At 41.2% G+C, this 17,049-nt stretch overlaps 1 protein-coding gene across 8 annotated transcripts in view; it reads right to left on the reverse strand.

The window, feature by feature from the left end:
• TFCP2 (transcription factor CP2) overlaps positions 1-17,049 on the reverse strand; it is a 65,756-nt gene that overhangs the window by 17,060 nt on the left and 31,647 nt on the right. For all 8 annotated transcript variants that reach the window (XM_039472127.2, XM_074402640.1, XM_039472129.2 and 5 more), the window contains 5 exons: positions 10,597-10,748; positions 9,949-10,025; positions 7,986-8,091; positions 3,370-3,476; positions 356-508 (listed from right to left, as the gene is read on the reverse strand). In XM_039472127.2, the coding sequence (XP_039328061.1) occupies positions 356-508; positions 3,370-3,476; positions 7,986-8,091; positions 9,949-10,025; positions 10,597-10,748 (595 nt within the window). The remainder of the gene's footprint in view (positions 1-355; positions 509-3,369; positions 3,477-7,985; positions 8,092-9,948; positions 10,026-10,596; positions 10,749-17,049) is intronic.

Genomic DNA, 17,049 nt, shown 5'->3' on the forward strand with positions numbered 1-17,049 from the left:
GGTGACAGACTGAGACCCAGTCTCAAAAATAAATAAATAAATAAGACCAAATAAGAAAAGATCAAGTATGAATGTACTTGTTACAAGAGCTTGTAACTTCAACAGGCTTTCAGAGCTTTCAATGAGAACCCATGTTCTTGTCTCTAGCCTTCTTTTCCAAGTTCCTGTTATCCCATGACCATCTCCATGTACATTTCTTTACCAGGCATCTTGGTTATTATTTCAATGACTCTAGCTTAGGCGTTTTTTGTTTTTTTTAAAAAAAAGACAATTTGACTTTCTGACTTTGTAGCTAATGTTATCATAGAATGATAAGGTAAAGGAAGCCAAGGGTTAGCACATTGCCCAGGAATACCTTGAAAACTTTGATCTGGCAGCTGGCCGAGTGTAAGTGCTCAGTATATTCCCCGTTTTCATTCTCCTTGAAGGTATCAATTTGCACTCGGAATGGCACCCCCTTTTCTCCACCATGTTTCCTCATAGTGAACTCTGTGCTAATACAGTGCACCTGAAAAGAATACAACATCAAGGTTTCAGTATGGCTAGCTAGCCAAACCAGATGGCATTTTTTTTTTTTTAAGCAACTATTAACAGCAAAACCTTTACTAGGCATTATGAATAGCTACAAAAAACACTTTGCCTCTTTTTGATCTTGAAAAACTTACAATCTGATAGAGGAAATACAAAAACTTAAATGATTTACAGATGCAAACAAAATACATGTACAGATCTAATGCTAACAAAACCTACTGTGAGGAACTAAATTCATTAACTGCTTCGAAGAACACAGAGTTAGCAAAAGAGAAATGATTTCTAGCCGGGCGCGGTGGCTCAAGCCTGTAATCCCAGCACTTTGGGAGGCTGAGGCGGGTGGATCACGAGGTCGAGAGATCGAGACCATCCTGGTCAACATGGTGAAACCCCGTCTCTACTAAAGATACAAAAAATTAGCTGGGCATGGTGGCATGTGCCTGTAATCCCAGCTACTCAGGAGGCTGAGGCAGGAGAATTGCCTGAACCCAGGAGGCGGAGGTTGCGGTGAGCCGAGATCGCGCCATTGCACTCCAGCCTGGGTAACAAGAGCGAAACTCCGTCTCAAAAAAAAAAAAAAAAGAAATGATTTCTGTGAGTTAAAGTTTCCTCAATTTTAAGGAAGATCTTAGAAAGAGGAGTCACTACCCAGTCTGGGAACATAGTAAATATGAATGTTCACAGCAATAGCAGAGAAAGAGGTTTGCTTGGCTACTGCATAAAGTCTAAGATTGATTACTTTTTTTTTCTTTTTTAGATGAAGTTTAGTTCTTGTCGCCCAAGCTGGAGTGCAATGGTGCAATCTCGGCTCACTGCAACCTCTGCTTTCCAGGTTCAAACGATTCTCCTGCCTCAGCCTCTCAGTAGCTGGGATTATAGGTGCACACCATCATACCCGGCTAAGTTTGGCATTTTTAGTAGAGACGGGGTTTTGCCATGTTGGCCAGGCTGGTCTTGAACTTTTGACCTCAGGTGATCTGTCCCCCTTACCCTCCCAAAGTCTGGGATTACTAGTGTTAGCCAAAAGGCCCCCACCTGACGAATTTTAATAGTAGAGCCTTGTCTGATTGACTACTCCAAAAGATTATAGTTGAAAGTCTTAAAATCGCCGGGCGCGGTGGCTCAAGCCTGTAATCCCAGCACTTTGGGAGGCCGAGGCGGGTGGATCACGAGGTCGAGAGATTGAGACCATCCTGGTCAACATGGTGAAACCCCGTCTCTACTGAAAATACAAAAAATTAGCTGGGCATGGTGGCTCGTGCCTGTAATCCCAGCTACTCAGGAGGCTGAGGCAGGAGAATTGCCGGAACCCAGGGGGTGGAGGTTGCGGTGAGCCGAGATCACGCCATTGCACTCCAGCCTGGGTAACAAGAGCGAAACTCCGTCTCAAAAAAAAAAAAAAAAAAAGAAAGTCTTAAAATCATATATATAAAGTGTTTACTTAACACAGTAACTATCTCTTGTGAAGTACTCAATAAACTACTGGTTATTATCATTATTAAAAATAAGGATTTTTGCCGGGCGTGGTGGCTCAAGCCTGTAATCCCAGCACTTTGGGAGGCTGAGGCAGGTGGATCACGAGGTCAAGAGATCGAGACCATCCTGGTCAACATGGTGAAACCCCGTCTCTACTAAAAATACAAAAAATTAGCTGGGCGTGGTGGTGCATGCCTGTAATCACAGCTACTCAGGAGGCTGAGGCAGGAGAATTGCCTGAACCCAGGAGGCGGAGGTTGCGGTGAGCCGAGATCACGTCATTGCACTCCAGCCTGGGTAACAAGAGCGAAACTCCCGTCTCAAAAAAAAAAAAAAAAACAAAACAAAATAAGGATTTTCAAAGACTCTACCCAAAGAATATATTCAGATATGCAAATCAAATTTCAAGCATAAAGATGTTCAAAATAACATTATAGATAACAGTAAAAAATCAGGCCAATCAAGGGCAGGTGTGGTGGCTCACACCTATAATCCCAGCACTTTGGGAGGTTAAGGTGGGAGGATCACCTGAGGTCAGGAGTTCAAGACCAGCCTGGCCAGCATGGCAAACCCCTACCTCTACCAAAAATACAAAAATTCGTTGGGCATGGTGGCATGTGCCTGCAGTCTCAGCTACTGGTGAGGGTGAGGCAAGAGAATCACTTGAAACTGGGAGGTGGAGGTTACAGTGAGCCGATATTTTGCCACTGAACTCCAGATTGGCAACAGGGCAAGACCCTGTCTCAAAAAAAAAAAAAAAAAAAAAAAGCCAATCTAAATGCCAAATAATTGTTAGGTAAATTATGGTACAACCAAGGAATAAAATATTACGCAGCCATTACCAAGCAATTTTGGGAGACACAAATAAACAAATTGGGGTATTAGAAGAGCGATTCAAAAACTCCTCAATGTTCTCAGGCACAGGTTAAGGAGCCTGGGCTTGATAGTCAGGCTAGAACCCTGTAAAAATTTCAAAGTTAACATGTTTTATCCTTTAAGAAATAAACTGGCTGGGCGCGGTGGCTCAAGCCTGTAATCCCAGCACTTTGGGAGGCTGAGGCGGGTGGATCACGAGGTCAAGAGATCGAGACCATCCTGGTCAACATGGTGAAACCCCGTCTCTACTAAAAATACAAAAATTAGCTGGGCATGGTGGTGCGTGCCTGTAATCCCAGCTACTCAGGAGGCTGAAGCAGGAGAATTGCTTGAACCCAGGAGGAGGAGGTTGCGGTGAGCCGAGATCGCGCCATTGCACTCCAGCCTGGGCAACAAGAGCGAAACTGTCTCAAAAAAAAAAAAAAAGAAATAAACTGGTAGTGAGAGATGCTCTTCAAAACTGGAACCCTATCTGCAATGCCTTACCTGAATAAACACAGATGTCCTCTTTGCAGGGTCCCACAGGAACTCCACTGTATTTAGTTGAGTTGGATTAGCCCTAGGATCGATTATACCCACAGACATTGGGATATCTGAGAAACAAAACGGTAATAATTGAACAATTCTGAGGGTTATTCAGTTTTAAATAAGAAGGCACTGATTCTTATATTACTCATCCCTAGCTACTAAGATTTTTGTGTATCACATCCTACATTTCTTTGCTTTTCTTTTTAGATGAAGTCTCGCTCTGTCACCCAGGCTGGAGTGCAGTGGCACCATCTCGGCTCACTGCAACCGCCTCCGGGTTCAAGTGATTCTCCTGCTTCTGCTTCCCAAGTAGCTGGGATTATGGACATATGCCACCAAGCCGGGCTAAATTTTTTGTATTTTTAGTAAAGATGGGGTTCGCCATGTTGGCCAGGCTGCTCTTGAACTCCTGACCTCAGGTTATCCGCCCAGTTTGGTGTCCCAAAGTGCTGGGATTATAGGCATGAGCCACCACACCCAGCCCACACCTTAAATTTCTTTTTTGCCAGTGAAAAATATTTGATTAGAGTAAAACTGACTTAATTACTTTCCTTCTGAGTGCTTTTCTTCCTCTTCAAAAAGTTTTTAACGTGTCAATTAAAAAAATTATTTGGCCAGGCACAGTGGCTCATGCCTGTAATCAGAGGCCAAGGCAGGTGAATCACGAGGTCAGGAGTTCAAGACCAGCCTGGCCAACATGGTGAAACCCCGTCTCTAATAAAAATATAAACATTAACTGGGTGAGGTGGCGCATGCCTGTAATCTCAGCTACCCCCAGGAGGCTGAGGCAGGGGAATTGCTTCAACTTGGAAGGCAGAGATTGCAGTGAGCTGAGATCGCACCACTACACGCCACCCTGGGCAACAAGAGCAAGGTTCCATCTCAAATAAACAAGTAATTTTTTGGTTGGACACGATGTCTCACACTGAGGTGGGTGGATCACATGAGATCAGGAGTTTAAGACTAGCCTGGTCAACATGGCAAAACCCCATCTCTACTAAAAAATACAAAAATTAGCCAGACATGATAGCAGTCGCCTGCAATTCCAGCTACTCAGGAGGCTGAGGCAGGGAGAACTGCTTGAACCTGAAAGGCAGAGGTTGCAGTGAGCCGAGACTGTGCCACTGCACTCCAGCCTGGGTGACAGAGCAAGACTCTGTCTCAAAAAAAAAAATTATTGTTAAATTGACAAATAGTAATTGTACATATCCATGGGCTATATAGTGATGTTTCAATACATATAGTGCATAGTGATCAGATCAGGGTAATCAGCATATTCACTGTCTCAAACATCTATCATTTCTTTGTGTTGGGAATGTTCAGTATCCTCCTTCTAGCTTAAAATACGGCAAGTTAAAGGCAGTTTCCTTTTAATTTGCCAAAATCCTATTTAAGATGGATTAAGTCTACACTATCATGAAAATTGTAATTTATAATCTGTTTCAACTATACTTTTAATATTAGTATTACATTAAGAGCATTGCTATTAAAGGGGTGCTGCAGAGTGTCTTTGTAAAGGTAGACAGGATTATATCACGGATGAAAGTGGAAAAAAAATTTTTTTTTTTATTTTTGAGATGGAGTTTCGCTCTTGTTGCCCAGGCTGGAGTGCAATGGCGCGATCTTGGCTCACCGCAACCTCCGCCTCACGGGCTCAGGCAATTCTCCTGCCTCAGCCTCCTAAGTAGCTGGGATTACAGGCACGCGCCACCACGCCCAGCTAGTTTTTTGTATTTTTAGTAGAGATGGGGTTTCACCATGTTGACCAGGATGGTCTCGATCTCTCGACCTCGTGATCCACCCGCCTCGGCCTCCCAAAGTGCTGGGATTACAGGCTTGAGCCACCGCGCCCGGCGAAAGTGGAAAAATTTTAACACAAAGATTGATGTAGGCCAGGCATGGTGGCTCACACCTGTAATCCCAGCACTTTGGAGGCTGAGGGGTGTGGATCATTTGAGGTCAGATGTTCGAGACCAGCCTGGCCAACATGGTGAAATCCCATCTCTACTAAAAACATAAAAATTAGTCAGGCATAATGCTAGGCGCCTATAATCCCAGCTACTCGGGAAGCTGAGACACAGGAATCACTTGAACCCAAAAGACAGAGGTTGCAGTGAGCTGAGATCACACCATTGCACTGCAGCCTGAGTGGTAGAGTGAGACTCTGTCTCAAAAAAAAAAAAAAAAAAAAAATCGATGCTGACTTATCCAGTCATCAAGTAATCCTATAACAAGAGTGACAAATCTTTACTTAAAAGGGAAGCAAGATTTAACAGGCTTGGGTAGAACTTTGCTTTCCATTCCACATAGCAGATATTCAAATAACAATCTGTGACTTCTATTAATGATCAAACTGGGGAGTTAAGGCCAGATGATATGTATTACCATAACTGTGATATAACAATACTACTGTTTTGGTATCAATGATTCAAACAATAAAGCATCAAGTGGGTACCACTCCACAATATTAGTTGTGTTAAATGCATCTTAAGGTCAATTCATCATACAGATATCAAGATCACTGCATGAGAACCAATGGTTTCTCAGGCAAAGTTAGTAGTAGTTAATTTTTTTTAACAGCTATGTTTACCAATAGGAAATTTTAACCAATTAGAGATGCAGATATCAAGAAAAGTGACTGCATGTGTGTTTGTGAACATCTTTCACTTATACCCTATGACTTAGGAAAAACAAATTCTATTCCATGTAGCAACATGGGAAGACAAAACTTAACTGTAAACCAAGAGACTAGCTTCTTCTAATACCAGAACTCTCACTTTAGGTAAAACACACTATGACTCTGGTTTTCAGGCACTAGTAAAATGAAGGAACTCAGCATGTTGGGGGAAAAAATCTGCCCCTCTTTACAAATGCAAAACAAAATATTGGATCCTGAATAGCCAAAACAATCTCAAAAAAAAACAAAGTTGGAGGTCTCATGCTTCACAACTTCAAAACTTACTATAAAGCTACACTTAGCAAAATAGTGAGGCATAGGCTTATAAAGACATGTAAACAAATGGAACATAATAGAGTGCCTAGAAATAAGTCTTCAAATATATGATCAAATGAATTTTGACAAGGGTGCCAAGACCATTCAATGGGGGAAAGAATGGTCTTTTCAACAAATGGTATTGAGAAAACTGGGTATCCCCATGCAAAAGAATAAAGTCGGGCCCTTACCTTTTACCATATACAAACATGAACTCAAAATAGATCTGTGACCTGAATATAAGACCTAAAACTATAAAACTCTTAGAAGAAAACATGAGAAAAGTTTCTTAACACTGAATTTGACAATGATTTCTTGGATGTGGCACCAAAAGCACAGGCAATTTAAAAATTGAATAAATCGGACCATCTCAAAATGTCAAACTTTAATGCATCAAAGGATAGTATTAACATAGTGAAAAAGCAACCCACAGAATAAGAGAACATATTTGCATGTGATATATAGGCTATGGGGTTAATATCCAGAATATGTGAAGAATTCCTTCAACTCAATAACTAAAAGACAGACAATCCAATTCAAAAATGGGAAAAAGATTTGAACAGACATTTTTCAATATATATACATATATATTATATATATATATATAAATGGCCAATAAGCACATGCAAAGATGCTCAACATCACTAATCATCAGAGAAATGCAAATCAAAACCACAATGAGATACTTCACAACCATTAGGATAGATATTATAAAAAAAACAGAAAGCAGCAAGTGTTAGCAAGACTGGAGAAACTGGAAGTGTTCAGTACTGCTGGCATAAATGTAAAATGCGTAGTCACTGTGAAAAGCAATATAGTGGTTTCTTTAAAAAATTGAAGATCGAATTACCATATGATCCAGCAATTCCATTTCTGAATATGTATCCAGCAGAATTAAAAGCAGAGACTCAAACACATATTTGTACATCCATGTTCATAGCAGCGTTATTCACAATAGACAAAAAGTGGAATCAAATTAAGTGTGTACCATGGGATGAATGGATAAACAAAATGTGGTATATACACACAATGGAATATTATTCAGACTTACATGGGAAGGAAATTCTAATGTATGTTACTCCATGAACCTTGAAAACATTATGCTAAGTGAAAAATGCTAGTCACAAAAGGACAAATACTGTACGATTTCATTTATGCAGTACTTAGTAGTCCAATTCATAGAACAGAAAGAATAGTGGTTACCCGGGGCTGTGAAGAAGGCAGGATGAGGAGTTATTGTTTAACAGGTACAGTCTTCTAGATTTGCAATGAAAAAAGTTCTGGAGATGGATGGTAGTAATGGTTACATAATAATGTGAATGTACTTAATGTTACAGAACTATCCACTTAAAAATGGTTAAAATGATAACTTTAATGAAATGTATATTTTACCACAACTTAAAAAACAAAACAAAATCAACCTACAGTTGCTATGGCACTGAAGTGTTTACACTTCCAATTTTTTCAAGGTTTATACTAATTGAGCCTCTCAAGCGTATGAATCAAGGTAAATGTCAAGAAAACCAACTCTCAGCCCGTAGCGAAAGGCATTTCCTAGGCAATAGATTCTCTTTTAACTCACCTATGTCAAGAATTCTGTCTCCAGGTCGGTTCCACCTCCAGCCCTCTAGCTGCTGATGCTCAGTGTACTGTAGCCTTCTGTCATGGAACACCACTCGGAATATACTCTAAAAGGATACAGCAAAATCAGGTAACAGGACCTCTTGAAAATCAGTGCTGACAAAGGAAAACTAACAGGACTCACTGCCAGCTAGTTTCTAAATACAATCTAAAATGATTTTTCTTAAGATCTGTTTCACTCTAAAACCTATACCATACCAAGTACTATTTCAGGATAAATTTTATAATTTCTCAGATATAATCTTTTCTTTTTTTTTTTTTGAGATGGAGTTTTGCTCTTGTTGCCCAGGCTGGAGTGCAATGGCACGATCCTGGCTCACTACAACCTCCACCTACCAGATTCAAGCGATTCTCCTGCCTCAGCCTCCCGAGTGGCTGGGATTACAGACATGCACCACCCCACCCAGCTAATTTTGTATTTTTAGTAGAGATCGGGTTTCTCCATACCTCAGGTGATCCGCTGTCTCGGCCTCCCAAAGTGCTGGGATTACAGGCGTGAGTCACCATGCCTGGCTAATTTCTCAGGTATCTTTATAGTTAACTGGTACCATATTTAAAACTTGGCTTAAGTTTCAGTCCTATGGTAACCAGGCACAAAGGACTCCTGTCTGAAGCATTTCTGCATGTCTCTTCTGTCACACCATGGCCTATCTGGCTTAGCTCTTCAGATGTATATGAAAAACTCACCAAGTCCCCTGCTTGCTAATCCACCATGCAACCTTTACATACTGAGGGTAGGTAAAGCCTATTTCCATCAACTTTCCTTTTGTTACTCTTACTTTGTAGAAGTGCCTGTTTTTTTTTTTTTTTTGAGATGGAGTTTCGCTCTTGTTACCCAGGCTGGAGTGCAATGGCGCAATCTCGGCTCACCGCAACCTCCGCCTCCTGGGTTCAGGCAATTCTCCTGCCTCAGCCTCCTGAGTAGCTGGGATTACAGGCACGCACCACCATGCCCAGCTAACTTTTTGTATTTTTATTAGAGACGGGGTTTCACCATGTTGACCAGGATGGTCTCGATCTCTTGACCTCGTGATCCACCTGCCTCAGCCTCCCAAAGTGCTGGGATTACAAGCGTGAGCCACCGCGCCCGGCTAGAAGTGCCTGTTAATCCTCCCACCACCTTTTGACAAAACTCCTCTGTCTCAGTTGTGCTGTGCATTATCAAAATCCTGTCAGTCTAGACTAAGAGAACTGTTCTTCATCAACAGTAGCCTCTGTTTTCCTTGCTATAAGACCAAGTATCCAAAAAAAAAACACTGAGGCTTCTCTAAAGACCTCAAGGAAGTTACTTTACTCCACCCAAAAGAACTTCACTGAGCCAGGGGATTACCCTGGGCAAGTCATGGTGAGCGTTCTATTTCTGCACCTCTGAAAAATTCATGTGAATAGGGGGGCTTACTTACTCTGACCCCAAAGAAATAAGACATCTGTTTACCACTATGCCAACAAATGATTGCAGGCAAGGGATATCATCAAGCTCTTTATGGAAGCAAAAGAACATGAACAAAAAAATAAAATCTAAAATCCCAAAAGGATTAGTTAAAAAATACTGTACAGGCCGGGCGCGGTGGCTCAAGCCTGTAATCCCAGCACTTTAGGAGGCCGAGGCGGGTGGATCACGAGGTCGAGTGATCGAGACCAACCTGGTCAACATGGTGAAACCCCGTCTCTACTAAAAATACAAAAAATTAGCTGGGCATGGTGGTGCGTGCCTATAATCCCAGCTACTCAGGAGGCTGAGGCAGAAGAATTGCCTGAACCCAGGAGGCGGAGGTTGCGGTGAGCCAAGATCGCGCCATTGCACTCCAGCCTGGGTAACAAGAGCGAAACTCCGTCTCAAAAAAAAAAAAAAAAAAAAAAAAAAAAAAAAAATACTGTACAGAAGAATGATTTATTCATTTTACCTTCACCAATTTGCCATTAATTTCTGGAAGTTCTCCAAGTTTCCTATTGTCTAACATTCGAATTTCGTAAGACTGTCCTAGAAGAAAAAGTAATTATATATTATATTCATCACAAATTAACTTTGCCAGGTTCAGAAAGAATAGAATTCAGTTAGTTGAATATACAAGAGTATAATAATATTATTAGTATTGGTAACAACAACCAGAAACCTTTACTAGATGCTCAGCACTGTGCTAAGTATTTTTACACATTATCTCATTTAACTAATATACCTTTCTAAGGTATTATCAATCCCATTTTACAGACAAAGAAATTGAAACATAAAAGAGTTTTAGCAACTTGTCTAAGGCCACACAACTGGTAAATAATAGAGCCAGGTAGAGTAATATTTCTCAGACGGTAACCAATGGGAGTACCTAGGTACCATGATTAGGGAAGAGGAGGCTGGGAACTACAGATGGGCAGCTGAGCAAAGGTGCTAGTAACAGTTATCAAATACGACATGAGAACTCAAATCTCTGAAATAAGACTTCTAGTTTGACAGGCCATACTAGAAAGATCTAAATTTTTACATATAAGCATACCTAATTAAACATCATAACTCCAGTAGGCCTGTAATAGTACTAACGAATGAGGAAGCATCTGACCTTGATTGAGATATGTTAGAGTTTCATCATGGAGTTTCACTGCTGGAGAGGTGGCAGCACAAAGCACATATTGAAAAGGCAGGATTTTATTCTCATTATCGGGAGGCAAACTTGACTCTTCTTGCTTAAAAATGGGCAATGCGAGGACATCACTAAAACAGAACAAACGACTCACATTAATACCTGACAATGGTGCAAAGGCAGATTTATTGTTGAATAATTTAACTGCAATATGCTTTGGAAAGCAATAAACATTACTCACCTTAGTGGAGTTTCATCCCAACCATTCTATTTAGATCACCTGCTGTGATATTCCCCTGACCACAATAGTGTGGGTGTTGACAGATATTCACTGCTAAAACCACTAAGTGTTAAAGAGAATGTTTCGGCCGGGCGCGGTGGCTCAAGCCTGTAATCCCAGCACTTTGGGAGGCCGAGGCGGGTGGATCACGAGGTCGAGAGATCGAGACCATCCCGGTCAACATAGTGAAACCCCGTCTCTACTAAAAATACAAAAAATTAGCTGGGCATGGTGGCACATGCCTGTAATCCCAGCTACTCGGGAGGCTGAGGCAGGAGAATTGCCTGAACCCAGGAGGCGGAGGTTGCGGTGAGCGGAGATCGCGCCATTGCATTGCACTCCAGCCTGGGTAACAAGAGCGAAACTCTGTCTCAAAAAAAAAAAAAAAAAAAAAAAAGAGAATGTTTCTAGGAATCACAGACAGGGGTTCCTAAAAGGACTCTGGAAATTATAAACAGAGTTCCAAAATGTATAAATCTAGGACACTCAGTAATGTATTCGTTCTCAGAAAGGCAACAACTATACTATCTATATAACCACATTAGCTGATTTACTATAAGGACTAAAATAATTTCTACAACTCCTTAGAAGCCACATAAAAACAACAAACTAATGACAAGTATATATTTCAAGGTCATCTTACATTCTGTGGAATAACAACTAATATTGAGATGTTCCTATAAGCCATTTTCTATAAGAAAAAGCTTCTTGTATCTTTCAGTTTATCTAAACTTACAAACCACAGACACATATGCATCCTTTGTCAGTGGCAATGTACCACTGACATAAACACCAGGAAAAGCTTTGGCAGTTTTTTATAAAATTAAACATGCGCTGGACGTGGTGACTCATGCCTGTAATCCCAGCACTTTGGGAGGCGGGCAGATCACCTGAGGCTGGGAGTTCGAGACCAGCCTGATCAACATGGAGAAACCCATCTCTACTAAAAATGCAAAATTAGCCGGGCATGGTGGCGCATGCCTGTAATCCCAGGTACTTGGGGGCTGAGGCAGGAGAACTGCTTGAACCCGGTAAGCAGAAGTTGTGGTAAGCTGAGATGGTGCCATTGTACTCCAGCCTGGACAGCAAAAGCAAAACTGTCTCAAAAAAATAAAGAAATAGGCTGGGTATGGTGGCTCACACCATCCCAGCACTTTAGGAGGCCAAGGCAGGCAGATCACCTGAGGTTGGGAGTTCATCGGCCTGACTAACATGGAGAAACCCTGGCTCTACTAAAAATACAAAATTAGCTGGGTGTGGTGGCACAAGCCTGTGATCCCAGATATTTGGGAGGCTGAAGCAGGAGAATCACTTGAACCTGGGAGGTAGAGGTTGCGGTGAGCCTAGATTGAGCCATTGCGCTCCAGCCTAGGTAACAAGAGTGAAATTCCATCTCAAAATAATAATACAATAAATAACTAAATACATACATAAAGTTAAATACACATCTATTGATCCAGCAATTCCACCCATTGGTACTTATCCAAGAAAAATGAAAACATAAATCCACCCAAAGACTTGTTGTAAATGTTCATAGCATAAAAGCAAAAACTAGGCTGGGCACAGTGGCTCACGCCTGTAATCCTAGCACTTTGGGAGGCCGAGGTGGGTGGGTCACCTCATGTCTGGAGGTGACCAGCCTGGCCAACATGGTGAAACCTCGTCTCTACCAAAAATGCAAAAATTAGCTTGGCATGGTAGTGCATGCCTGTGGTTCCAGATACTTGGGAGGCTGAGGTAGGAGGATCACTTGACCTCAGAAGGCAGAGGTGAAGTGAGCCAAGATCGTGCCACTGTGCTCCGGCCTGGGCAACAGAGCAAGACTCCATCTCAAAAAAAAAAAAAAGCAAAAACTGGAAAGAACCCAAATGTTCACGAGTAAGAGAATGAATGTACAAACCATGGTATACCCATACAATGGACTACTCAGCAAAACAAAGGAAGGCAACATGGATGAATCTCACAGATATAACAGTTGACAAAAAAAGGCGGACACAAAAAATGCATAATGTATGGTTCTGTTTATATGACATTCAAAAACAGGCAAAGCCAAAGAGAACAATGGTTTCCTGGTGGAGCAGGAGATGATTTGGAAGGTATATAAGGGGACTTTCTGGGGAGATAAAAATGTTTTATACTATGATAGGTGTGCTACATGCTTGTAACTGTAACAGCTTACTTTTGTATCTCAGTGTATATGAATTTTACCTAAAAAAAAATTATTGAGTAGAGGATGGGGAATGTGTAGAAGTATAAATGATAAAAGAGGGCCAGGTGGGGCCGGGCGTGGTGGCTCAAGCCGGTAATCCCAGCACTTTGGGAGGCCAAGGTGGGCGGATCACAAGGTCAAGAGATCGAGACCATCCTGGTCAACATGGTGAAACCCTGTCTCTACTAAAAATACAAACAATTAGCTGGGCATGGTGGGGCATGCCTGTAATCCCAGCTACTCAGGAGGCTGAGGCAGGAGAATTGCCTGAACCCAGGAGGCGGAGGTTGCGGTGAGCTGAGATCGCGCCATTGCGCTCCAGCCTGGGTAACAAGAGCGAAACTCCGTCTCAAAAAAAAAAAAAAAAGATGGCCAGGTGTGGTGGCTCATGCCTGTAATTCCAGCACTTTGGGAGGCCAAGGCAGGCGGACCATTTGAGGCCACGAGTTCAAGACCAGCCTGGCCAACACAGTGAAACCCTTTCTCTACTATTAATAAAATACAAAAATTTATGTTTTCATTTTTCTTGGGTAAGTACCAATGGGTGGAATTAGCTGGGTGTGGTGGCACATGTCTGTAATCCCAGCCATGTGGGAGGTTGAGGCATAAGAATAGCTTGAGCCAAGATTGTGCAACTGCACTCCAGCCTGGGCGACATTAGTGAGACTGGGGCTCAAAAAAAAAAAAAAGTTAAAAGAGTAGTAGCATCTTGATGACTTCTAAAGCAAGGTGATGAATGCAAGAGGGTTCATCATATTATTCTGTTTACTTTGTATGTGTTTGAAATTTTCCACAGTAAAGTTTTTTAAAAAAGGAAAAAATATGTATAGGCCACAGAGTACTTCTGGGTACAAAAAAAAAAAAAAAAAAAACAGGAACAGTGTACATGAAATAAAATAAATAATTAAGATTCCCCCAAAAGGTTAGAAGTCAAGAATCCAGTGATTTTTTTTTTTTTTTGCTCTGCCTCCCAGGCTTGAGTACAATGGTGCGATCTCTGCTTACTGCGTCCTCTGCCTCCTGGATTCAAGCAATTTCTCCTACCTCAGCCCCCCGAGTGGTTGGGACTACAGGCATATGCCACCATGCCTAATTTTTGTATTTTTGGTAGAGACAGGGTTTTATCATGTTGACCAGTCTGGTCTCAAACTCCTGACTTCAGGTGATCCACCTGCCTCAGCCTCCCAAAGTGCTAAGATCACAAGAGTGAGCCACTGCACCCGGCCCAGTGATTCTTGTTAACATTTCCCATGTTCAAATGCCTTTTTTTTACCATCCACAGATGAAAAAGAAATTCTTTATGTATACCTATATCCCTCACCAGTATATACATTTTCACTAATACATCAGATTAAAGGGTCACTACCTTCAGGCAAAGATACTATTGACAGAAAGTTGACTGCCCTCATGTGAATTTTACAGACAATATTATAAATTCTTAATGTAAAATAAAACAAGTAGTAAATGTTCTGATTATTGACTTCACACACAGGTAAAATACAAATTTACTGACATGAAAACTAAAAAAAGAAGTGGTGGAAGAGAAGAAAATTTTTCTTTCTGCCGATGTCTGAATAACAATATGTTATTATTTGAATACAGTAAGACTACATGCAAACCAGTTTTCATGAAACAGGTTTCTTTTTTTTTTTGTTTGACACAGAGTCTCTCTGTCACCCAGGTTAGAGTGCAGTGGCACGATCTCAGCTTATTGCCACCTCTGCGTCCCGGGTTCAAGTGATTCTCCTGCCTCAGCCTCCTGAGGAGCTGGGATTACAGGCACCTGCTATCATTCTTAGCTAATTTTTATATTTTTGGTAGAGACAGGGTTTCACCATGTTGGCCGTGCTGGTCTCAAACGCCTGACCTCAGGTAATCTGCCTACCTTGACCTCCCAAAATGCTGGGATTACAGGTGTGAGCCTGTAACCATGCCCAGTCTATGAAACAATTTTCTAATCATTAAAAAATTATTTCAAAGGCCAGAAACACAGAGGTCACTTTCTTTTCCTTCAGCTTTACTCATATGGGTTAAGAGTGGGGAATGTTGAGGGAATCCTTCTTCCTGTCCATATTAATTTGTCACTTGGAACATATTACTGTTCCCTTGGGACTATTTAAAACTGTAGAAACAGAGTTTTCTAAAAAATTACTCTGTTCTGGTTCTTTTATTTCTCAAGATCAGGAAGTTACCAGTGCTCCCATAACAAAAAGTATAGAAAATAAAGCAAAACACCACAAAAGTTAAGAAACAAATTGTTAGCCGGGCGCGGTGGCTCACGCCTGTAATCCCAGCACTTTGGGAGGCCGAGGCGGGTGGATCACGAGGTCAAGAGATAGAGACCATCCTGGTCAACATGGTGAAACCCCGTCTCTACTAAAAATACAAAAAATCAGCTGGGCATGGTGGCACGTGCCTGTAATCCCAGCTACTCAGGAGGCTGAGGCAGGAGAATTGCCTGAACCCAGGAGGCGGAGGTTGCAGTGAGCCGAGATCACGCCATTGCACTCCAGCCGGGGTAACAAGAGTGAAACTCCGTCTCATAAAAAAAAAAAAAAAAAAAAAAGAAATAAATTGTTAGCATTTGGAAGCCTTTACTGCCTTATCATTCCCAAATACATCGCATCTGATGATTCCTTAAAAGATTAGTGAAGATTACCAGGTATCAAGGCAAATACGATTTTGAAACATAGCAATAGTTCAACCTTTATGAATGTATGGTGGTTATTTTTTCTTCTCAAGTATCACTGCCAACCAAAGTTAATAAATAGCAACGGTTCCTGGTCTTCTCAGGATCATGTGGCATTATACCTAACCCATGACTAAGCAAAAGACTGTCATCTGGGGCTGGAATTCTAAAACTGACTCTCAAAGTTACCCCTAAAATTAACTTAAAACAGCACAGCCAAACCAAATACACAAGACAATATTTCCTCATCAGAGTTTAAGATCTATAAACTCCAAAAATATTTCAATTATTCATATTCTTGCTACACTGAATTTCCTTTAGTCTGCTGTGGGAACAAAAGAGTATCTATTCAGTTCCACTTCCTAAAGATAGAGGCTAAAGGTCACTGGAAATATAATTCTAGGTCCCTATTTATACCAAAACAAAAACAAGCGTATCCAGAAACAATTTTGGAAATACAAAAGTCTGCTTTTTCTCAGAGGTGAGTTTAGATAAGGAAAACCCCAACTGTAGATTCTAAGTACTTGCTGCCAATGTATAATTTAACATTTTATTGTATTTTCTGATTGCTTTACATATCTATTTCTCTTTTTTTTAATTTTTAGTTTTTGTAGAAATGGGGGTCTTGCTATGTTGCCCAGGGTGGTCTCAAACTCCAAGCCTCAAGCAATTCTCCCACCTCTTCTCCCGAAGTGTTGGGATCACAGGCATAAGCCACCATGCCTGGATTAATTCATTTCAACGAAACACAGCTATTTGAAAGGAAGACTTCTCTTTCATGTTCTTAGTAAATATTCATTCATATGATATACACTTTTAAGTAAAAAATTATAGGAGGCCACTAAACTCCTATACTAGGCCCCAACAGACCAGACTACAAATAAAAATGGAGTCATTCATGTTAAGTTCTACATCCTTAAACCTAAACTAAGCTATCTGATCTAAGAAATCAGGAGAGAGAGAACAACCAATTTCCCAAACAGGACAGTTTACATCTTCAAACAGCATGATAATGAAGTTCCCTCTGCTTTAATCCTCACACAAAATTGGTTGCCTGAAGTAACCTATGTTAACCAACCAGCTACTTTTTTTTTTTTTTAACATGGGGTCTCACTCTGTCACCCAGTCAGAGGTACAGTGGCATGATCAAAGCTCACTGTTGCCTTCAATTCTTAGGTTCAAGGGATCCTCCAGCTTCAGCTTCCCAAGTAGCTGGGACTACAGGTGTGCACCACTATGTCTGGCTAATTTTTA

Source organism: Saimiri boliviensis, chromosome 7 (assembly GCF_048565385.1).
Source record: "Saimiri boliviensis isolate mSaiBol1 chromosome 7, mSaiBol1.pri, whole genome shotgun sequence".
Taxonomy (NCBI): Eukaryota; Metazoa; Chordata; class Mammalia; order Primates; family Cebidae; genus Saimiri; species Saimiri boliviensis.